Below are 24,503 nucleotides of genomic sequence, written 5' to 3'. Positions count from 1 at the left end.
TTGGTTAAGAAATCAACCAGAGATTGCTTTTATTTGGCAATGGCCCCTACACTTTCATCTGTTTACAACTTGAGTGAAATTCTGCTCGTCCTAAACACAGCTATAAGCTAGCAGCTTTGCAACTGCATTTTACTTCTGAAGATAGATGCATTCCTATATCATCAGTTGTAACTACATTTTTGTACAGCTACAATCTCATAATTCCTCTATAGCTCTATACAAAAGTAAATTATCAGTTCGGCTTATCTATACAGGATGTATCTATTCACCATATCTTATACAATACTACTGCACATTACAACCCTCTCAGTTTATCACTCAAAACCAACTTCATTCAAGACTTAACTCAAAATGCATGCATAGAGAAAACGTTATATTCCAACTTCCGTCATCCAAATTAGAAAAAAAATTAGTATCAAAACTGAATCAAGATGCACAATTTAACGCTGCAGAGACATGGGTTTGGAATGATCTCTGGAATTTCATAAGATCTTCTTTATATCATTCTGACAAGGGTGCTCATCACAAATTAGGGAAAGGCAAATTAACCAAAATATCCACATACATGTATCTAACACTACAAGAAAGTCTGGTTCTTTGCAATTTCCATTTCTCTCATGTGCATGCATGTGCATGTACCATCACAGTGGGACATGCATACAGACTTGCCTGGGCTTAGGGGAAAGCTGTGTTTCAACCTTTAATTTCCGAGGATAGCCATGGAAATGACTAACAATAGGTTGAAAATCCCTTGATGTGCAGATGCTACATGAGTATGTATCCGTCTAAAGAACATAGCTTACATTTTCAAATCTATCAAAATGCAGATTTTACCTAGAATAAAGCAGTTGTTTCAAGGAATTACTGTGGTTCAAAAAGAGGACACAATCAAGATGACTGACAGCACATCACTTAGGTAGGCAAGAATGAACCCAGCACCAGCACTAGCTTACTCCAAGAAAATTATGGCAACTTTGGTCACCGGCAACTTTGGTCACCAGCAACTTCTCCAGAATGGGGACATAAATCTCAAATTCTAAAGAGCCATATTTCTGTTGTTGTTCCTGCTACTTTTATTCAAGCAGCATTTAATTTACAATAACACTGTCATACATAAAGCTGCTTTCGCTGTACCGTTTTCATAAAGGATCACAGATAAATCTACACCAACCTTCAAGAGCCATTCAATCTACATTACTGTAGCTGCTTCAAGTTTAGAATTTTTCACATATTTTCTATACAAGGCACGTTATAAATCTTATCTTCCAGTACCCAACAAAACTAAAATGTCAAGCATTTACAACAATGCTTGGTCTTACTTCTCCTTTCTGCCTTCCCTTAGGACAAATACAACTCATGTATCATCATCAGGTTAACTCAGTAGGGCAAGGTTATCAGAAAACATATTATAATAATAATAGTATACATGGCATAACATGATACATGGTCACTTTACATACTGCATTTGTATGTATAACAACACTGGGGGAAAAAAACAAGGAAAAATCAGAAAAAAAGAAGAAATCTATTAGTAAGATAGTAACCTATTTGCCAGTCATCAGCACAAGAGCAAAGACATTGATATCTCTTGTCCTGTACATAGGCAGGTCATTGTGAAAGACTTGAAATACAGAATAATCTCTGTAGGTTTCAGTCACACTTATTCACCATCACCCTTCCTCCTCAAAGTCAGTTGTGTAACAAGTTCTTCTTGGTTGTATATTTACAGTGAGCCCCTTGCATGTGCAAGTCACTCATCAGACTGTACAACTTCAGCTGTACAGCTGCGATCAAGTCCATGCTTTGACTTACTTTTCATTATGGTTAACTGGACTCAAAATCTACCATTGCCTACAGTCTGTGTCATGTAGGGTACACAAGTTATGACCAGTTGTACATGATCAATGTATGATGCACATGGCCAACACATACGTGTACACCCTTTGTCCAGATTTGCGACAATAACTTGACAGCTACTGCCCCTCCCCAGTACATCTGGCAATGGTTTTGTTCTCCCAAATCTGCTGACCATTAAGAACTGCAAACGCACTTGCTTGTCTGTGTTACTACTGATGTTCCAATTTAAGTCTATTTGCAACTTTTATGTGGTTGGTCACAGGTCTTGAGTAGCCTCTTGCATTTGGGGATACTGGCTGGAGCACCTTCAAGAAACACCATGCTAGAGAGCAAGGGGTACAGTACTAGTCCTTTGACCTCTGGGGTAAAAGGGAAGAAAGGCCATGTCATCTTTTGCCCCGGGAGGATTTCTTCTGTGCCTGACGCAGTAGTTCGCCGTAGTCCATTGTGTCGTATTTACCACCACTGCTACGACCACTTTGCCTCTCCATGGTCCCGGAACCATGATAGGAGTCTGTGTAGAACAGAAAACGTTATGAAAATTGACATTTTGGCACTCATCATTACTCTAATAACATTTTTTGAGATCGTGAATCACAAATACGACTCTTTAAAAAATACCATGATGCTGATAAAAGCAAAACACTGTCTTACCTAGATCAGCATAGTCAGTTTGGCAGAACTGCCTCCGGCCTCCAAAGCACAGGTCATACACAGGCTCACGGGGACCCAGGTCCTGATTCCCCTCTGTTCAACACAAGTGTTTAGTTAGTTAACTTGTAATATTGACCTTAACTTTCTCCCTACTGCCTTACTCTGTAACCAATAAGGAATTGGGTGCCAAACTGCTACTTCTGTGTGCTAAAAGTTAAGAAGAATCTTAATAACAATTTTTTGTGTTGACATTGCACTAGTCCAATATACAGAAATACCATTGCAATGAATCTTGCTTGTGGAATCAACATCCACTGGAGAGGGCTATCCCCGTATACACGTAACAATGTGACGGCTGCGGAAGCCAGGTTGAAAGGAAAAACCATGGACGGAGAAATGTAAAGCTATTTGTACCTTCTATTGCAGCAAATGCATCGCAGGTGTACTTGTAGGTAACAAAGCCATAGTTGTCCCTGCAATGAACAAGACGAAAATTCATAAAGTTAGTGTTCTATTATAATTGTATTTGTTATTCTTGTCTTGACTTTTATCTAAAAATGTGTCGTTAAGAAAGACAATTTCATGCAGAACGTCTGGTGCACAATCACGCAAATCTCAATAATATGTAACAGCTGGTAGTACACATTTAGTGCCAGAACAGTATCTATTCATTTATCTATCAATCAATCAATCAATCAATCATCAAGACACTTAACATGTACATTGTACATCAGTAAATGCAAAATCTGTAAGACAGAAAAAAGAAACATCACATGGTCTACTCACCCTGCATCTCTGAAGTGAACACTGACTTCTTCGATTGGCCCAAACCTTTGGAAACGCCTGCGAAGTTCCCCTTTGGTGGTTCCGACCCGGATCTTCCCCACGTACACCACACGTCTCTCCTCCTGACAGCACAAACACATCACGTCAAAATTACAAAACTCTCTAGTTCAGCACAGTTCAAACACACACCCTAGATGTTACGCATGATAGTGCAGCTAATTTTACAACCAACTTTGTTTTGTCACTGTGTAGTGGCGCCACTTGCTGTCATAATTCTATGCATGTGTCCCAGAACAAAATAACGTCAGAATCTTCTCTGTCTATGTTATTCTGTATAAGGTATGCCAGTAAAGCAGTGTGTTAAGCAGTAAGTACCTACCCTTTATAAAGAAATGAATAAATAAACAAAACTCACTACAGCACGATAACCGACATTGGTATGGGAGATGAAAGTCATTTACTTTTTATAGTCATGATTATCATCAGCACACTGGTCAATTTAGCTTTCATATATGGAATGACATTGACTACATCTGATTGGAATTAACCACGATGACTTCTAATTTTCTTGACTTATAGAATGGTTCAGCCTGTAATTACAGAGATGTGCATGTTCATGTTGTACAGTGGGTATACATGAAACATGAAGCTGTCGTTTCAAATGAGCCACATGCGCTGTGGTCTGGTGATCAAAACGGGCTGCGTTGGTGAGAAGAATGTTAAGTGGGGATTTCTGAGAGGCTATGATGATAAATCCTACTGCCGAGGTCAGTCTTTCTTTCTACAACTCTTGTGCAATTAGTTTTGTAGTTTTGGAGGATATTTCCATTATATGAGTTTTGCCTCAGGGCTAATTGCAACCTGTAACAGTGTTAAGAAAAAATATACAGACAGTACAAAATAACAATGGTGACAAGTGGAACAGTGATTATTCTATTAAGAACTGCTATGGAATACAATCTAAACTTTTTGGGAGCAGTGGAAGACCAAGTGCACCCCCTTCTTGTAATGAGTGGATTTTGTTCAGTTAGCAAAGTTGAACATGAAAGTAACAAATGTGCTGTCTTTCAGTATTGCTTATTTCACATAGATGTTAAATGCTATTATGCAATGCACTTTTTATGTGATGATATCTTACAGGTAGAGGGACATGGTCTATACGTGATGTAGTGTCTTGACATCATCAAAGTAATACTGGTACACTCACAATTTTCTTTTTCTTCTCTTCCAGTTTCATCTCTTGCTCACGTTGTTTCCGCAGCTGTTCCTGCCGCAAGTATTCACATTCGTCATGCAACGACCGCTGGCTACGCCGCAGCCTGCTGGAATGTCTGGGGTGTGAACGTGACCAGTACGGTGACCTTGACCTCGAGCGTGACCTTGAACGGGACCGAGTCCTTGATCTCCTAGACGATCTGGAATGGGATCTAGAATGTGACCTAGAATAAGAATGTGATCGAGAGCGGGAACGAGACCTGGACCTTGACCTATGCTTCGAGTTCTCCTTCAAAACATCCTTAGTCCTACAGTTTCTCTTTCTGTCTGTTGAACTTTTTCGTCTCCTGTTTTCTTCATGATCTGAAGATGGAGAACAAGTCCTACTTTTCACACCTGTAGGTTGATAATACTCTGGAAGACGTGAGTAGTGATCTGCGTCATCTTCATCCTCCTCACTGATGTCCATGTCTGACTCATGGGCCAGGCTGTCTGCTTTAGAGTTTTCTTTATTTGCTTCAGGAGGAATGAACACTTTCCCACTTTCCATGTAGCCAGGTAGTCGTGAGAAAAAGCTGTCGTCTTCTTCCTGCTCTGTTGAGGCTGTGGCTGGCGGCTGTGTCTCCATGGGAGAGGAAGGCCGAGAGTTCTCCCGACTGGCAGTGGGAGTGGGCATGATCTTACCACTGCTGATGTAAGGTGGAAGCTTGGAGAAGAAGCCAGGCTCCTCATCAGATTCTGGGAGCTCCCCTTCCTCCATTTCTGCTTCTAGCTCTTCCTGAGTTTTTTCTGCATCAGGTTGTACTGCACCTACAGATTGCTTGGTGTCTTTGTCCCCTTGGGATGTCATTTTCAATCCACCACCTTCCTGGGCAGGCGTTTCCAATCCACCACCTTCCTGCTGGGCATCTGAATTTTCTCCCTTGACTTTTTCCAACAATCCTGTTAGGGATGGAACGTCTTCTGCTTCAGAGTTTTTCTCCAGCTTACACTCAGCGACAGGGACGCACATGTCTTGCAACAGAGACTGGCCTTCAGACCCTGTGTTGGTGTCTCCGGTGGCTTCAGACTTGCTGCTGGACCCCTCGGGTTGTGAGCGGTTTCTACAGCGGCACCTCGTGTCCCCCTGCACCCGCTGAACCAGGTATGAGTGGCAGTAGTCGTGATCCAAGAAAAGGGCGCTGTCACCATTTTTTAAGTCGCTGGAGAGGGACAACTGCGGGAAGCTGTCACTGGACCTGCTGTCTGTGCCCGAGTCATCACTGCGGCTCTTCTGAGAGTCACAAGAAGTCCTCCTCTTCTTACTGATGACCTTCTTGCCTTTAGCCTTGATGGACTTGGGAGATTTTGGGCTCTTGAGATGGTCGACAGCAGGCTTCCCCCTGGAAGACTTTGTGGAAGACTGTTGATTCCTAGACTTTTTTGGTAGTGGATCAGTAAAGATGGCTCCTTTCCTTGTACTGCTTATTAGAGCCCTCAAACGGTCTGTTGTTCTCCCTGGAAAATAAAACATACATGTATTTGAAACACCAGTCTTCAGATGCTTCGTCTTCTGGTATCTTAAAATTTGACCATCAAAATCTCCACATTATCTTGGAAGTTATCTGTTTATTGATTTAGATTCTCCATCACTTACAGGGTACAAACAGAAGTGGTATGATTATAATATATAAGGGTTTGCGGAATAGGCTGATGCTATAGAACATGGTTGTTTGGCATCACATATTACCATGGCAAAAAACCTATGCCGTACTGTTTCATAGCTGTGTGCATAACACATAACGTCAATGGACCGTACACACACATATCCCCCACAAGTTCCCTGATTGAATCATTGTGAGTGGTCACTTACTAGATTTGTCCAGGGACATCCCATTGGCAGTCACAAGAGCAGCCAGCTTGGAACTGCAAACACAAATGCAACAAATCAGCAAAATTTAAACAGTGTGGTACGGAAGGACTGAAAGAAGTGGACAGAATGAACTTGTGCTACATTTGTGAAACAAAAATGACAAAACAAAACATTACAATAACTAGAAATCACTGTCTGTGGTCAGTGGTAGCTGTTTTATATCATTCAGATGAAACTGTGATAAATGTCTTTAAAGTGAAGCGTGAACCTCAGATACAAGACATATCCATGAGTGTGGGTGACCTTACAGTTATCGAGAATGCCTCATACATACAACATCCAGCACCTTTTCTACACTACAGAAGAATTATTCCCATCATGAATGCGAACTCACCTTGCCTGCAGGTTAGGTCTGAGGTATGGCATCCTTCCGTTCACTTTCTTTGGTGGACCTAGAGGAGAGATCAACATCGCACTTCCATTAAGGCACTGGCATGAATCACTCCGTGCATTAAGACTCCCCTCTGCCACGTGGCGGTGACTTAGGTCACCATGGGAGTAACTGAATGTAGAGGCTCTTTAGGGATTTGCACTGTGGACAATGTACATGTATGTAACATCTCACATTTTCTTTACATCAGGTTAAGACAGGTAATTGATCTTTTCGCAGGAAAATGACTCCTTTCTAATGTCACTGCAATCTTATGAATTGATGTCCTTTTTTTTTTTTCAAAAAATGTGCTGTCTAAAGTGTCTGTAGAGGTTGATCAGAGCCACATTTCGTACTTATAATGCAGGATGATAGTGGGAAGTACTCTCACCCCACTCAGGACTGCAATTACAAGTGCACCTGACCAGGGATCAATTCTTGGTAAGTCATGATATGGCTGCAAATGTGCTACTGTCTGGCTAGGAATGGGGAGTGCGCCATGTATGTCTCTAAGTATATCATATATGGCAAGATAAATCATTCTTTTGTAGATGTACCTTCAGCCTTCTCTTCGAACTGCTCCAGCAGGTTGGTGACGTCCGTGGCCTCGATACCTGCACATACAGAACACAGCACACATGTACCACACTGCACCATACACAAACAACAGTTACAAATACGTGCACAAAATCACACCATATCTTCATCATAAGATATCAATATTGGCTCCAAACTTTGCGATATTTGCTTCTTGCAGTTTTCATATGTCTTTTCAAATGTGGTCTGAAAACCTATAACCACCTAGAATGTCAAATTGATCATTCCGAAGCGTTAGGGTTCAAGTTTGCGGCAAAGATCCCATTTGGCATTCATGGTGAAGCAAGCCATTCAGTCATGCTGCCTTTTGAATTTTACACATCTTCTGTCAATGTTAATGCGTAAGGGAGAGCAATGAGAATGAAGGAAGCCTATTTATACACAGACAAGTGACACAAACACACAGAAAGAGAGGGTGGGAATACAGAAAAGAAATATGAAGATGATGTAATGAACATGTAAACATACTAATTTTTCATGAATATGATATTTTAAGACAAATGAAAAGAATGTAGCCTGTACTTATGAAATTGGTTCTATATGTGCATTATCACCATGAAAATGCACAGTGGGTACTTTACTGAATCATCTGTATGCTAGCCTAGTGGTCGTTCCTCATTGGAAACTTTCAGACTTTGGAAGAATCGTTTTGATATTGCACAGCTTGAATGCAATAAATTACGTAAAATATCTTATTCCCAACTCAATCTATACAGTACATATTGAAAACTAGTCATGAAACATGCATGAAGGAAAATAAGAGCATGAACCTCCTCTTCCTTGCAGATGATGACAGATTTGCAGATAAGTCAAACATAACACAAAATTCATTAACCCTACTTTTTTGGGCTTTCATGGCTAGAATCATAATTGGTAACTAGGCCTCTAAACGATGCATTAAATGCACATACGTGTGCTCATGATCAAACAATTACAGCATACAATTTATCATAGACAGAAGATGAAAGCTAATGGTGTCTTGTAATCCTTGCAACATGCTGTATATCTGCAAATTTGTCCAATTCAAATGGGAAAGAAATATAATAGGAATAATATAATAATAATATAATTTTCCATGTGTTGGCTTACATTCATCTAGTCATTTAATTTGCTATCAAAAACACACCGGTAGTGCCAAGAAATTCTAACACAGGTATTTCGTTAAGATGTTGTTCAGAAACATTGTGCAATATTCTGGGGCCATGTTTGTGAAAAGGGGGATTTGATTTGATTTATATATTTGGCTGTGAAAAAGTACAGCCAGGGTTACCCAACAAGCAGGGATGAGTTTATCAACTAGAAAAAAAGCAAAAACTGGAAAATTAAACCCTTGTGTCTGTGCCCGGCAACTTAATATTTGATTACTGTAACTGTAAGTCTTCAAACTTTCGTGGGTTATATTTTCACAGTACATGTGGTTTTATTTTTACAGCTTCTACAGTCACGTCTCTACCATAAATTCATGACACAATGAATATGTCCCTTTTAAAGTTCTGTACTGTACTGTACAGAATTCTTGCAGCCACAAATTTATAACACTACAAAGAGTTCAATTTCCCTCCTACCACGACATAAAACCAACCCAAAAAGTAAAAGAGTTTACAGTCCAATTGCGATGAAAAGTCATAAACGACGACACCATAAAAAACTGGAAATAGTCAGAACCCCTTCAGGTGCAAGTGCAGACAGCATGATGGTAATAGATGCTGATACAGTGGTCCTGCTGACTGATATGGAGGATTAAGAACTGCAGCTAGCTGATTAAAAAGCTTTGATGTGAATGTATGAGTCTGTCTCCCCACGCTGCTCAAACTACATTTCTCAGGGCCATTTGGCTGGCAACCCTGATGCATGAAGGCTTAATTTGGGTAACCATTTCCTTATCAAAGCTTGCAGCTCCAGGAGAATAGACCCAGGAGTATGTTCTCATCATGAGAGCGCTACAAATCAGGGAGGCATACTCGAACAGAAGCTAGCATGTGAATAGCTAACACTTGGTTCACCCAAAGTATATGTCATCTGGGACTGATGAAAGTCTGAATAGGTGAGATAAAAGCAGAAAACTGTCCCATTACAACTGGTACTTTGTTTAAAACACATCATCAGGCACATCCCCACATTCTGAAAATACATTGATATATAATACCATAGAGGGGAAAAATGCTTCTTGTCACTATTTTTCAGGAGCCAAACAGGACTTGGCTCCTACTAGATTTGCTCTTGGGTATTGATCTATACCATGTCATGAGTCATACCGCACCAAAATGGTACCAGTTACCTGGGAACTTACAGTGCTATTTAAGCCTAACTTAAGGTTAGAATGTGGACTTGTCATAATTGAATCCCGTCAGGACCAATGTTACTTCACCGTTATAAATTTTCTCCTATCTTCCACAAAAATATTTCCTGTACTTGCAAAGATTGACCTCACTTTAATATTGGAGATGCCAGGGAGAGGGTGATGACCACCCAAGCTGAATTCACTTTTGCTGGCTTGCGTTTTTTTCCCAGATTTTCAACACTATGTGCACAGAAAAGGTTCTCCTCAGAACATATCAAATGCAGGCCATTAACTTGAATCCTAACATAATCAAACATTTCCGGACCCGATGATCCATTGACTTGGTCTGACCTTGGCAGTAATCTAATGTTCTGGGCCAGTTGTTTCCAAATTTAATGACCTGGAACAGCAGTTAGCATATATATGGCATGAAATTACTCAGGTCATGGCCAATAGTACATCTGAAGGGTACCTAGTGCTGATGACCATTGAATATACCACCTGTAATTACAAGCATCACTATCATTAATGCTTTTAAGCAGAAATACTGGGGGGGGCAAATTCTATATTTATATTAAGTAACTGTTATAAGCAAACAGATTTGAACCAGGGCAATCACTATCAGCTTTAAAAATCAGACTTGAGTTTCAACAACATCTCATAATGAGATACACGTCTAAAAAGTTCATTCATTACTCAAGAACATGGTCCAATCAACTTTGACAATGAAAGGTCATCTGCTGCTGCAAAAGTAATCAGGAGAACAGTGCTGTATCAGATTGAATTGTTGCTGAGTAGAGAATGTAATCTGCACTGTCTTGGTCCAACGCATGATGCTCATATTAGACTACTGATACAATAATGGAACGGGTGAACTATGGCCCACATTCCATGTCATCTAACTGGTGAGACCCCTGACCAACAATAAGCTAGCTTGCCAGCTAAACATTCTCTCTGGCAACGTACATATACGAACTGTCAAATTTTATCCAGCTGCTCGAGTATCCAGTGACTTTTGGCATACATGTATCTTATTACCTGGATGTCAAACCTTCCTGTCTCAGGTTTCTCACACTTGTCTACATATACGAATATCGTTGGCTGATTTCTAACCTTGGACACAAGCACAGTTATGTGATACAAATTTGATTACATTCAATGAAATGTTTTTTTAACATTGACTTGTTTATGTTACATAATGCTACTAGAAAAAGGTAGCAAGAAAATCTAGAAATTTCTTTTTATTTCAGTTATTCCAACTACAGACTACATGTATCATAGTAGGATAGTGGATGTAATATGATAACTATGTGAATAATATTTGAGAAAGCATATTTGGCCATGACAATGACATTTATAGAATTCCCTGTCTCCCTCCCCACTGGTAATGGCTGTTGGTGTCGGTTACAGATGTGATATGTGTTAGTCCAAGAGACCTACGAGGACACATCTTCATCATGAACGGCTCATCATTGACTTTGCTATCAAATCACTTTACCTGTCATCAAGACTATGATACAACTTCTAGGAAGCTTGTTAATAATGAAGTTTGTTTTGATATCTTTTGATCTACTGTAAATGCATTGAAATTTGCGTTGATTCCATTTCTAGGTAGGGCTAAAATGGAGTGTTTGTGTTGTTTTTTTAGTTTACGGTTGAAACAAGGAGGTAGGCAGGCAGAAGACAGAACAAGCATTTTCGCAGTGGTTTTAAGTTTGCATTGAAGAGGTTACCATGAGAACCGCAAACATTCAACCACAGCAAACTTACAGTAACATCTTTTTGATACAACACTACACATGTTCACGGAGGTGTTGAAGACATAAGGCAAGATAACCAAGATTGCAAGCTTCAACCAAAGCGTGTGTCTCACAAAGACAAATGTTGGCAGGGTTTCCCTGTCCCTCTGCATATCATCAGTCAGACATTTGAATGTCAAAGGGCGTCAATCTCCCAGATTTTTACCACCCAACTGACAAAGTAACAAAATAATATGTAACTGGGCATGTTTGATGAGAATCCCTTTTCTACTGAGTATAAGATAAATCATAGGTAGTGAGACCATTTGCACAGGGCCGGTAATGAATGACTGGAGTTATCAATATCATCCTATCATCTTACTACACTGAATCTATATCTGATCATCCTTGCTGAATCTATATCTGATCATCCTTGCTGAATCTACATCTGATCATCCTCGGTGTCCCTCCTGTTACAGGAAGGATGCTAATTCCGGATGCTGCATGTGGAAAGATTTATCACCACACCTACGTAGCAGAGTGAGGCATGTGATCACAGTAACTGATCCAGGCGATGACGTCAATGTCACCCTGCTTTAACACGTTGCTGCCTCCTACTGGTTCTCAGCCCTGGCTTCCGTGAGCTATAAATGGCTACATGTATGTAGCCTGGTGGGAATGTCCTCATTTTATCACTCTCTCGATGCATGGATCATGTGGATGTTCTGTTAAGTAGGTTACTACTTGTGTGCGGCTACAGTGTCTAAAACTGTTTGGTTAGACTCCTCATTGTCGGTGATTTAAATGCTTGAGCCACAAACTTATCATATGCAGGAATCGCTATCCAGGAAAATCTTACTCTGAATTTGTGATTATCAACATCCTTTTGTGTACATAAGTTTACATACATGCAACTGCAACGTTGGAAACAAAAGTTGCATCCTATGAAAAATCCAATAAGATTTTTCGTTCCTGTTTGTGCCATGTGTGATGGTGAGATATCGTACTTCAAGATTTTTGAGGCTCTATTTCCCTCTTGACCATTCAAGTACATAAATAACACAGAGCAGCATTGCCTGTGCACTGACCTTGCTACAGCCAGGATTATGAACTGGGCTCAGATTTGGCAACCACGCCGCAACGATTCAAGGCCGAAATAACTTATTCATCAGACGCTACATAACCCATGTTCCGAGTGTCAGAGTGTGAAACCATGAAGGGAAAATTGATAATACCTGCTACATCTATCCCTTCATGACAACAAAGGATATCATTCTCATCACATAGGGCGCTCTTAATGTTATCAAAATGCATAAACATCATAGGAACTATACTTAGTGGCCAGAATTACTTTGGCCTTGACTTTAAACAAAACGGATCACTGATCAGTTGATTAGCTTGAAGTAAAAGTCCACTCCATATATATATATCACACAGGTCAATGATGTTACACTGCAGACTCTACCTTTGGCATTCACAAAGCTTGGCTTCCTCCACAGAAAACATAGGTATTGATCTCCACTATTCCATTAGGCACTAATCTTCCCTCTAACACCAGGATTGCTGCAGCTGGCTCCAAACACTTTTGAGGGGCAGGATATGGATGGTCCAAACGACACCCTGACCGAAAAACTCATCTAATGGCCTGCCTATGCCGGGCATACATTTCTCATAGCATCACAACAACCCGAGGGAGTACAAATTGGTAAGAATTTCTTGGCGCTACCTGGGATTTGCACATTGATGAGTGTGAAACATCACGTGGTATGGGAATGACACTGTGGTTTGTGACTCACCTATTTCATGGCCTGATGCTCGTCTCCGGCGGGGCAGAGGGGCCTCCAGCACAGCCTCGCCATTTAACAAGAGCTTCTCTAGCTCGGGGTGCTTGTGGCCATTCTCATGCTCATGAACACTGGTACTGACACCCTCGGAATGCTTACATGGGGAGCTGGGCGTGGAGTCAGATGCAGAGTCGTTGGTCCGGGGACTCAAACTGTTGGCCGGGGTGTTGAACGGGAAGGCAGTTTCTGTCTTTGAACCGGACGCCAACTTGGCCAGCTAGAAAACAAGAAAGTCTAACTTTATATCAGAGCTTCAACAAACACAAGTGTTATTCATGCATTGTATTTTAACTTAAGCAGTGACATGTATGTTGATGAGCACCTATGATGATATGATAGCACCGGCATTTAATTTCCTGCTAAAGACATAATCACATCCTGGTGAGTTTTCAAATAGGCATACTTCTCTATAAAATACAAAATTTAACACTACAGGCAGTCTACTAGGCCATGCTGCTGTGTAAATAGCATAAGCTATCCAAATCTTCCTATATGCCCTCAAGCTTTTCCCCCAAAGCTAGAAACAAATCCATTAGGGACAGACCACGAATTACAACAGGCAGATGAGCTAATACATAGAAAAATCAAAGGCTGTCCATTAATCTTCAATACAGACCCCTTCCATTACATTTTGTGGTTGGTCCCTTACCTGGTTTTTCCTGTGAAGCAATACATCTTCCAGTTTGATAGGCTCCCTGCTGTATCCCATCGGTGTGTTAGGAGGTGTCAGCAGCAGTTTTTTAAGCTGAGCAAGAAGCAACAGAAAATTTATTATCTTAGGCCTTCTGCAGTTGTCAAGATTATTTACCACGATTTGTCTTTTACAAATGCAAAATGTGTGGAACAGATCAATAGAAAAAGTATATAATACTACGATTAGCAGATATGAATTCAACAGAGGGAAGGAGGAAGTTACTTTTGCGCATCAGTTCTCACATGCAAACAAGCATGACACTAAGAAATAAAACTGAACAGCTATTAGCCAGCACAAAAACAACTGTGCACTTATGTTACAACTGGCAATCTCGCCTTTTTTGCTTAATTGACTATCAAGTCTCTTTGTAAAATATCCTCCAAGTTGAATATGTTCCCATGTTAACCCCGCCGGCCCCTATCCTTTCTCCCAACCCTCACCAGTGAAGTCTCTCTATCATCCCTCCTGGGTCCAGTGGTGCTGTCAGGGGAGGACAGATCCCCATCACTCTGTCCAAGCTGGTCCAGTCCAACGATCCCCAGGGGGGAGTCCATGCTGTCGAAGGACTCATTGAGGATGGCCAGCAGTCCAGCTTCATTCTCTGCATCCAGAGTTTCCTGTGAACAACAAGGCACCTAGATAAAAGAGAAATATAAACACTGGTATGAAAATGACGTTTGTGAAACAGGACAATGCACACTGGATAATTAAGACAGCCTTACATGTACATTGAACAGTGTAGGGGCACATGTGTATACACAAACACACACACACACACACACAGACACACACACTCACATATGCACAAAATCTTTTATTCAACAACTGGAAGCTACAAAACTTAAAATTTCACGAAGTGTGGTACCTACTAGTGTGTCAGTGATGCAGTTTGGAAAGCACCTTAAGGAAATGGGAATACACATTACAGTAGCTAAATGGAGATCTCTGACTTGCAATTTTACTTCCTTCAAGGGGCATGACTTTATGTTGATTTCCAATGCTAAAAAATTTGTAAAATGGCTGGTTTTATGAACATACACAAGCTTCCTGACTGCCTTCAAAGTCTTAGCTGTAAAAATAATGTTACCTAAAACCCATTTGATTACCTTCCCTATGAACTACTATCCAAATCCAGTCTTTTCCCCAGGGAGAAATGATAGATTACATTATACTCTGTATAGAATATGCCCTTCATTATCGTTAGGTCATCAGACCTACTTAGTATGCAAAACTCAGACAGCAAACTCAGTAGGTAGTTATGCCATCACAAGGTCATCAAGACGATTTAACTACTTGACAATGACATGCAAATATTGGACAGGACAGGTATGTCCTAATTACAATCTTGCACTTGTGACCCTTTGTGGCTCAGGGGAGAGCTCGGGGAAGACTAATGTATAGCCCAAGGGGTGTGGCAATGATAAATGCAAGTCACGTTCAACAAAAAAGGGGAGGTAATCACCACTGGGCTAGGGGTACAATGAGGACAAAGGTCACATTTAATTGCTAACCACCTTGAGGCTTGAGAAAATAACTGACTGAAGAAATCTGTATTCATCACAATTGAGTAGGTTTTAGTATGGATGACTACAGAAGCTGGCGATTATGGCACATTATGAAATTAATAACAGTGGATTAAAATAATCTTGAGAATGTATGCAAATATTTCTTTTTTCCCGTATATCATCCCTTGGGTTTCTATCAAACTTCAAAGGTACATTTTTCAAAAGGTAAAACCTAGTGACAAAAAAAGCCTTTTGTGTATCAAATAACCATCAAATGTAGAGGTCTGGTAAAGTGGTAATCTTAGATTGACTTGACTACTCCTGTGTAATATATCACAGCTCCTTCATTTTCCAGTCTTGTGACAGAGAAAGGGCAAGTTCAAACTAGGTAGGATTAGGCAACATGTCTGACCAAGCATCACTCCCAACACAGGCTGACTGATGATCAGCTCTCAGATTTATCACTAATGGGTGCAATCCAATCAGAGTGTAATGTCCTTGGGGAGTTCTCACACATTGGGTGGTAGCACACCCCACTACCAGATAATGCCCTCTCCCACTAAAAACATTTTAGGCTGAAAACAATCAATGTTTTCTGTGTGATTTTCGATATTTTTCTTAGATGCAAACAAGTCGTAATTTTCAACATTTCAAAATTGTACAGTGTTTGCATACCTTCAATAATTTACAGAAGTCAGATACCTGATTCTTGATTTAACGGTTGCTTCTACTAGTTCTAGAGCAACTTTTCCTGGTGTTACTTAACTCATTCTTTTGTAAAATTATACGTACATAAGGTTATAAGTCTTGAATTCAACATGTTTGGCAAAAATTTAATGGTCTCCATTAGAGTTTCTTCTCTGACTTCAAAATAAAACCCTACAAATACACTTGTGCCCACTTATTTGAAAACCCCGTTTGCCAGCCCAATTTTCCCATAGTGTTTTACTTGTAGATAAGTCAATGCAGAGAAGGGCTCCCTTGGAAATCAGTTACCAAATTAACTGAATGGACCACCCTAAAAATTCATAAATAAATAAATATACAGTGCACTTCCTGAGCTAGCTTATGATGAGAAACTTGACCACTATGGCTCTGAATAAAAACCTACTACTGATTACAGTTGTACAAAGGTATATTTAGCACAATAAGGATTAACAAATGATTAGCAGATCATCTTACATCATACTAGCTGAAACAAACACTATCACATGACTTATGCATGGGGGACTTTAGCCCCCACTGTTGTAACCTTCATTTCCAATAAACAGAAAATCCAATCTGTGAGATGGAGATGGTCAGAGTCAGACTAAGAGGCAGCTGTGAAATGATGCGATCATTTATCAGGACCTCGAACTCGACAATGACTACACTGGGCTTTAAAAGAATCTGGCTTAACGTTAGGCGACCATTGAAAAAAAATCCAGGATGAATGTCAAAGATATGCAACATCAATTCTACTGCCCACGTACATGGGCTGGTAACTTCTCCAGAGCTGAATTTAGATGATCTACATCACACAATATCCATTGATTGATAGACTGCTACAACTACAACCATTCTTTGCTCTGATGAACTTGCAAAAAAAATGGATTTTTTTATCGAATGCCAGTGTTACATGTACCAAGCTAGACGTCTTGACTCCAGAATAATATCAGACCAGGCAAATTTGTTCACCAGTACTGCAGTAGGATAGAGAACTGCCTGCCATAGACAGAAGTTAAGTTAACATGTTAAATGCAATTTATAGCTTTGAACTTGAACACAAATATGAAGGAAAATTGAAGCAAAATAGACTTGTTCAAAAATGATAATCTCTTCTGCTGAAATTTAATAAGCTTTTTTTGCCGCCTGGTTTCATATGCTGAAGAAGATATCAAATCTATGTGACGATACCATTACAAAAGATGACAAGCTGAATATTCATAATATTTCATACACATTAACATTGGAACTTTCTATTGAGAAGCCAGAGTTCAACTGCCCCATACTATTCATATACAGCTCCAGAAGAAGCACATAGTTCATCAATGCTGCCACCAAAGGGATCTGACTGTCACGATAGACCCACTAGAAACAGGGACAAATATCGACCTATCAAATGCAGAACAGACAGACTTAAGAACTCTCCCATATAATACATTGTTCGACTTCTTAATGCTTAACTTCTTATATATTACCGAGGTTTTTAAAGTGTATGCTCATTTTGTAAAAAAAAAATACTAGAAGTATATTTTAGATTCTGCTAATGCAAAACCAATTGTCTGTTTATCACGGACTTTTATATAATAATGTTGCCATGTGTTTATGTAATAATGTTTGCCATGTTATACAGAAATGAATTTTAAACATTGTATAATCCGCAATTCAGCCGAATTGGCTGCGAGGGATTTATTTTTAATAAACCATTCATCATCATCATCATCATCAGAAGGGGCATATACTAATATGATGTGGACACATACCTTATTACCAGATATACTTTGATCTTTAATAGCAGTGCATAGCTGGTCAGGGTCAGGGCCCAAATCTGGCATATATACTAAACAAGGCAATTCATGGATCATATAAGGTACTAAGATGTAAATATACACCGAAGATGTAAATATGCACCGAAACCTGTTAAGCCTGTCACACATATTAATCATACTTTTTCGTAGAGCATAGTTGGATATACAGTATCTGGACACACTGCCGAAACAAAACAAAATAGTCGTTATTAGTTTGATCGTTAGGGCTACCAAATCAATATCAATACATTATTGGAAAATTTGTGAACCCTTTAACCTCTGTCCTTTAAGTTTAACCTTTGTCCTGCACCCTAACCTTACAAGTTACATTTACACTAGTGAGAGTATAATATAGTCAAGCTACATGTACATAGATCAGAACTCTGTCAGTGTCACGGTGATTAAAACTGTATGGCCAGTACATGTACATATATTTCAGATGCCTACGGGATAGCATTTTTCTTTTGTATATACATGTACCAGCTGAATTGCCACATAGCAACACAGCTGGGCAATGCCAGCTGGTGCCAGGATTCTTTACAAAAAGTTATCTAACATTACAACCCTACAATAGCTGGTCAACCAGGATCCTTTCCACTAGTAATGCTGAAGAACTGGCTCTATTACCAGTAAGAGGTAGACAATGATGGAAGAACCACATGCCCAAACACTAAGAACAAAGAGTGGAAACCTGAGAACATTGCTATCATGTGACTGTCAGCTCCTGCTAAATGTGTAACTTTCGGCATTTTTCAAAACAATAGCAGGATGCGTTTATGAAGGTTAGACATCCAGGTAAACAATATAATAAATAGCAGGATGAAATTTGACTCATAGCAAAGTATGAGTGCAATAAACCAATGCATACAATTACTGGAAGTCCATATCAATCCCCTAGAAAGCAATTGGACTAATTGCTTGTGTTGCTCTACAGGACACACTATCACTTGACCTGAATGTAGACTTTCTATCAAAAGAAAGGCCATCTTATGCAACTGACATAGACAAACTTCAGCCATGCTAGCAGTTACAACACATACAATTCTTCTTGCAGAGCTGCGGGTTCCATTATTTCCACGTCACGTCTTTCAAACCCAATTCCATTTCCTGCGATACATCACCTGCATTCACTTTCAAGGCTACCCATCAATATCCCAGTGGTGATAATAGCCACCTCAACTGGATGCCTCTTTGGGTACAAGACATGCCATAACTCAACAAATAACAACTCTCTGCATTAAGAGTATCATGCGTGTAGTGTAATATCTGCATGCCCAGTTCACTGCATCCCACAATGAATAATAAATGATTTGACAAAGGATAGTGCAGGGGGTACAGCTTAATCATAGCGGAAGGCTAACTTAAAGGTTTATGCAATCAATTTCTGCAGCAATATTATTCAAAGCATGGACAGGCATGCTGCATCTCCTGGTAATCCGTCAGGGAAAATTGATTATGTCATAAACAATTTATTTTGACACTCAGTAAACTACAATTATTTTGCTGAAGCCACAACATCATCCAATTCAACTGTTATCATCTTTTACCTACATTCCATTAATGCTTTAATTATGGATCTGGATTAATGATTATAGTGCCAGACTTCTCAACAGATAAAATCACATATACATAATCATCAGTTGTGCCATACCCACCAGTGGTTTCATAACTCAAATCACCAGGGCTGGTTAAATATACCATTAATTGGAAAAGGTGGTTAAATGAGGTTAGATATGTAATAATAATAAAGCAACAGACAACATATATGATGTACTAACCTTTCTATTGCTTCACCTCTTTATTGAACGGGCTGAATTTTCATTATCATTTAGAAGTAAAGATTGAAACTTTTTCCACCTCTCTTTCTTTTTCACTAATAATTCTGCTTCAAAATGCACAAAACAGGGGGAAACTGTTGTGGCGGCCAAAAACCACATTGTAGTCAGCATAGTGATGAAATTAGAGGCAAACTGAAAAACTATCTGTAACAACTCCCTATGGTGTCACGGTAACTCAAAAGCCCATGTTTCACATTAAGTTATTACCACTGGAATATCCTACAGACGAAAGCCATTATCATAACCGTGCTGTGGTGGCTACATACTGCATGTTGTGTAAGTGTCCGTGTTCTGGCAAGGAGCCAGGTTACAAGCTGCTGGCAACCAACACACTAAACATTCAACAAGACAATCCTGACATGGCTGTTTCAGTTTGTCCTGGTCCTTACCAGCTTTATTATCATGTCAATCAAAAAAGGTAGTTGCTTGTCATCTGGGATTCACAAATAACCTTCAGTCTCACTCACTGTCACCACTGTGTATAGATAAGAGACAGACAAATGTCACCCAACCTCATCTGACCTCTCAGACTATCAGGCACACAGGTAAGACAACACCCTAAATAGTCCCCCCAGTCCCATTACATAGTAGATTACTGAGATAATGCCTTTTCACTTGGTTAAAATGACAATGACAGGACACAAAGGTTCTGTTGATCAGTGTTTCACACATTATCAGTAACTGGTCAATACACACACAGATACCTTTACACAGTATCTTGCTGCTTTTGTGCTACCCTTGTGTACTTTGGTCAGTCTTTTCCACACAGTCACACATAAATGGCCGCCAACTGGCATACCTGTACATACCTTTACATGGATGACAAGACAGCAAACATTACACAACCTACTGACCTGTATTGCTTGATCTTCGAGTGCGTCAGTGGCCTCCAGGTGTGTAGAGACAATGCCTGACTGTTCGTTGTACCATTTCAAGGCACTGAGAAAGCCCTCGCAGTCAATATCTGTGTCAATTCCACCCAGGTCCATCAGGGAGTCCAGCCCGTCAGACAGCTGTGGAAGGCTTGCGTTCTCCGCCACATTCTCCTGAAGCTGGAACAGCACACACAATGTTTGTGGTTCGGTCATTTCACCTCTCAACAACAGATCTAGTCCAAGGTCACATGTAATAGACAATACTGAGCCCTAACAATGAGATACATGTAGCTTAGTCTGGTGCAAATGTGGGAATAACAAAAGAATTCCATAATTAGACACCATCTTCCCAATTATCTAACGCATCAGCCTGTAAAAAGCACTACAGTATGTTGAAACCAAACCACAGCAACTTGCCCAACACTGTCCAGAATCAGTCATGATGTAGACCTTTGTTCAACCAAGATCTATTTACTAATAAATATTACATTATAGTGCTTTCAAAATTATCACTTTTCTTTTGTATCAATAATCATCTACAATTATAGCTTAGTTTAACTTAACTTGAACAAACAGCTGCACTTTGTAAACGGTTTCCACAGAACAACTTTATAAAACAAAACTCTGAAATAGTCAACAACAAAAAGGCTGATGGGCAATGCATTCTGCTTTGAGTCAGTGTGACTTTCCTTTTTTTCTGCATGATTGATTTTTAGAGGACAAAACATGAGATCAGCATAGTGAAATAGTTTTTCACAATGGTGCTGTCTGGGTACAAAGGTCAGTACAGTCAAGTGGCTCACCCCATTTGCTGAGTAAACTGATTTAGTAATAACGAATAAACAGAAAAGGGGGCGTGACAGCACAAGCCAAAGGTCCCAGCCACATGTACATGTACTACATTTTGTATGATGTAGAGAGAATGCAGGAAATGCTACGTAGTCAGTACTGGGAAAAGTTAAGTACAAAGGATTGCAAACCTCCAATGCCTTAGTTAACAAAATATGGAGGAAAAAATGTGAAAGAGGGAGCAGTAGCATTGGCATAAACCTTTAGTACAAAAGGCATTACAGGAATACTTGCTGCCACAACTTAGCAAAACATCTGAAACATTGTTTATATAACAGTCCATTCTGACTCCGCCTTCTCATTGTCATACGTGTACATGACATGACAGACATGTCTTCTGTAGCCATATGTCTTGTGAGACGATGGTAGCATTCTACAGGTCATCATGACCATGGGCAGGGTATGCATCATTGCTATGTATTATCAAATCCAATATCAAATATTCATCAGAACACCACTGCGCAGTGGCAATCATCTACTTGAAAGTAATGAAAAGGGGCGGGGTGAACAGTGCATGTGACAACGTTCTGATGACGTTACCAAAATGTCAGTGGACACAAATCACCCATGAAAATTGAAGGTCCTTATTAGTTGATGAAATATTCTTTATTGCCAACATCACCAAGAAAATTATTAGTACAGAAGGGTAAGTACCTAAATCTGCTATTTATTAATTTTCATAAAGTGAACCTGCCAGAGATAAAAACTTCCATTGAATAAGAAAAGTAGGCCACAAAAGGAAAATACTATGCAAATGTGCCTTGGTCAAGGCACCTCCCCTTTACAACCAAATTTGACAGAATGCCTGTGTAATTTCAACTAAAATAGATGGACAGAGCCACAATCTACATAATACAAAATTAATCAAGCAACTGGATAAGTTCTCTAAAGAATCATGACTCTCTGGAAAATTCAACCAGTTGCTTAATTAATTTTGTATTACTATTACATAATGTCTAACATTCATCGGTGCACATATGTCTATAAGTACATCTGTATAATTAACAATGGTTTTAGAATGGCTTTCAATCTAGACAATTCTATATCTTTAACTCAAGGAGATCCATGCATACAAAATCAATGTACAGTGTAAACAATTATGTTCATCATCGGTCAGTATTGACCATAGTAAAATCCTATTTACTTTAAATTTCGTTAAATCACATGCAAACTATTTAAAATTTGCACTTCAGGTCCTATCACTGATCAGAAAGTTAACCTTGTGATTGTAACATATGGATGATAGAAATGAAGACGTTTGTTTTGTAATAGCAAAGGCCAAATGGTGACCTAACCTTGACCAGGATTTTATTAGTTAATCATATGAAATGTCTATTTTGGGATGACTGGTCCACCTTGACATGACTGTAATCCCTACCACTAGGGTATTACAGGGCATAATGCATTTCATCAAGTAAAAGATACGTCTTGTTGTGTTTCTTGCAAGGAATGCATGAGAAGAATGTGTGGTAGTCAGGGCACAGCACTAAATGTACTTCTCCTCACCATTTATATAGAATGGCTCTACAAGAATTCTCTGTTAAAAGGGCAAAGAGTATGGGGTGACCATGAATGGACATATGACCCAGAACAAGCTCCTCCTTGTAAATACCTAGCAGAGCACAGGACTGCAGTGCGAAGGAAGGTTGGCATAAAATTTGAAAAACTTTGCTTTCATCATCATTATGTATTGCACCAATTCATGATGCCTTTGACAATACATAATTTACCAGTAGGTTAATGTTATATCAGTATACTGTAATACCTTCTTGTTATTGGGTAATGCATCAAAACAAACTCTCAACACTGCAATTATGGGATTAGAATTGTGATGGTATTTACTGAATAATGTGATAATACTGTGATAAACATAGCCAGGTTATGCTAAACACTCATCTACATAATTTAATTGACTCATTTAATCGCTAAATACAGTTCACTACTCTACTTGAGGACTAAATTTGAATTACAATGCATTAGAAACCCGTTTGTTTAGCACATTTGTATAGAACTAGGCTTAATTCGAGATCAAGGAATAAATAAACACCAACAAAAATAGTCAACAATAGACATGATAGATAATAGGTATATTGTTATATGAGTTTGTACTGAGAGCCAAAAAGTCACAGACAAAGGAAGAAGCGTTAAATTTTTGATTGATGTGAACAGGTTTTGACACCACATGAGGTTCGAACCCGAACCCACCCCAGGACAAAACATGGGTCCATGCAATACAACAATCATGTCTACCCTGCAAGAATCCGGCGTTGTACCACACAGATGCAACAGCAGCTGGTGAGATATACAGTGAGTAATATCAAGGAAGTCCCACGTGAGATGACAACTGTCTTGGGACAGTTAAACTCGAAGGAAATGATATGCCAAATGTGTTCCCACGTCATGAGAGGGTGATGACGAAAACAAGCACGTGCGCCGGTCTCAGCCCACCACGCGCCCAGGCACTGGCATGTCCGGACTTTTCAGCTACCCTGGCCCGCTTACTACGGAATGCCACGTCAGAATTAACTCATGCTCCGTAACGTAAGGTAGACAAACCAAAATAATACCTGAATTTGTTCGGAAATGTCGATGTCTTCCTCAGTTAAACACGGCAGTGCGAAACCCAAATCGTTGTCAGCCGGCCCCAGGTTCTCTGTGGCCATCCTGGTGACACAAAGTCCAAGTTTTTCCGCCGCGTTTTACCCAAAGGGTGTACGCCACGCAGTCACGAAACCCCTTAGGTGCACCGAGATGTAAAGAAGGGTCATAAACGGTGAGACAATTTTATCCAGGTCCACTATTAGTGGCTATTTTGGCGACCTGACGCTAGGCTCCAAAAGTAGTACGAACCCGAAAGGCATCTGCAGCCGACTGGTGACATGTAACACGTATCCACGCCAAACCTCGCGCGACTCGGCGTGATTTGGTCAACTTCATACCGAAGGGAGGAATAGAAGGATTCTGATAAACCATGGAC

The 24,503-nt window shown here is 39.8% G+C and overlaps 1 protein-coding gene across 4 annotated transcripts in view; it reads right to left on the bottom strand.

Annotated features, from left to right (window-relative positions):
• Positions 1–24,503, bottom strand: part of LOC136431020 (peroxisome proliferator-activated receptor gamma coactivator 1-alpha-like) — a 31,528-nt gene continuing 7,025 nt past the window's right edge. Inside the window, exons 1-13 of one of the 4 annotated variants that reach the window (XM_066422208.1) lie at positions 24,094–24,458; positions 20,657–20,854; positions 14,390–14,584; positions 13,905–14,000; positions 13,208–13,472; positions 7,352–7,408; positions 6,759–6,816; positions 6,365–6,417; positions 4,505–6,009; positions 3,298–3,419; positions 2,926–2,984; positions 2,512–2,604; positions 1–2,371 (exon numbers count right to left, since the gene is read on the bottom strand). In XM_066422208.1, coding sequence (XP_066278305.1) covers positions 2,244–2,371; positions 2,512–2,604; positions 2,926–2,984; positions 3,298–3,419; positions 4,505–6,009; positions 6,365–6,417; positions 6,759–6,816; positions 7,352–7,408; positions 13,208–13,472; positions 13,905–14,000; positions 14,390–14,584; positions 20,657–20,854; positions 24,094–24,189 — 2,925 coding nt within the window. In that variant the 5' untranslated portion in view covers positions 24,190–24,458 and the 3' untranslated portion in view covers positions 1–2,243. Of the gene's footprint in view, positions 2,372–2,511; positions 2,605–2,925; positions 2,985–3,297; positions 3,420–4,504; positions 6,010–6,364; positions 6,418–6,758; positions 6,817–7,351; positions 7,409–13,207; positions 13,473–13,904; positions 14,001–14,389; positions 14,585–20,656; positions 20,855–24,093; positions 24,459–24,503 lie in introns of those variants that run through there. The other 3 variants (XM_066422207.1, XM_066422206.1, XM_066422205.1) reach the window with 3 other exon arrangements.

Source organism: Branchiostoma lanceolatum, chromosome 3, assembly GCF_035083965.1.
Source record: "Branchiostoma lanceolatum isolate klBraLanc5 chromosome 3, klBraLanc5.hap2, whole genome shotgun sequence".
Classification (NCBI taxonomy): Eukaryota; Metazoa; Chordata; class Leptocardii; order Amphioxiformes; family Branchiostomatidae; genus Branchiostoma; species Branchiostoma lanceolatum.
The sequence above is the reverse complement of the archived record's forward strand: the minus strand, read 5'-3'. Positions and strand labels throughout refer to the sequence as shown.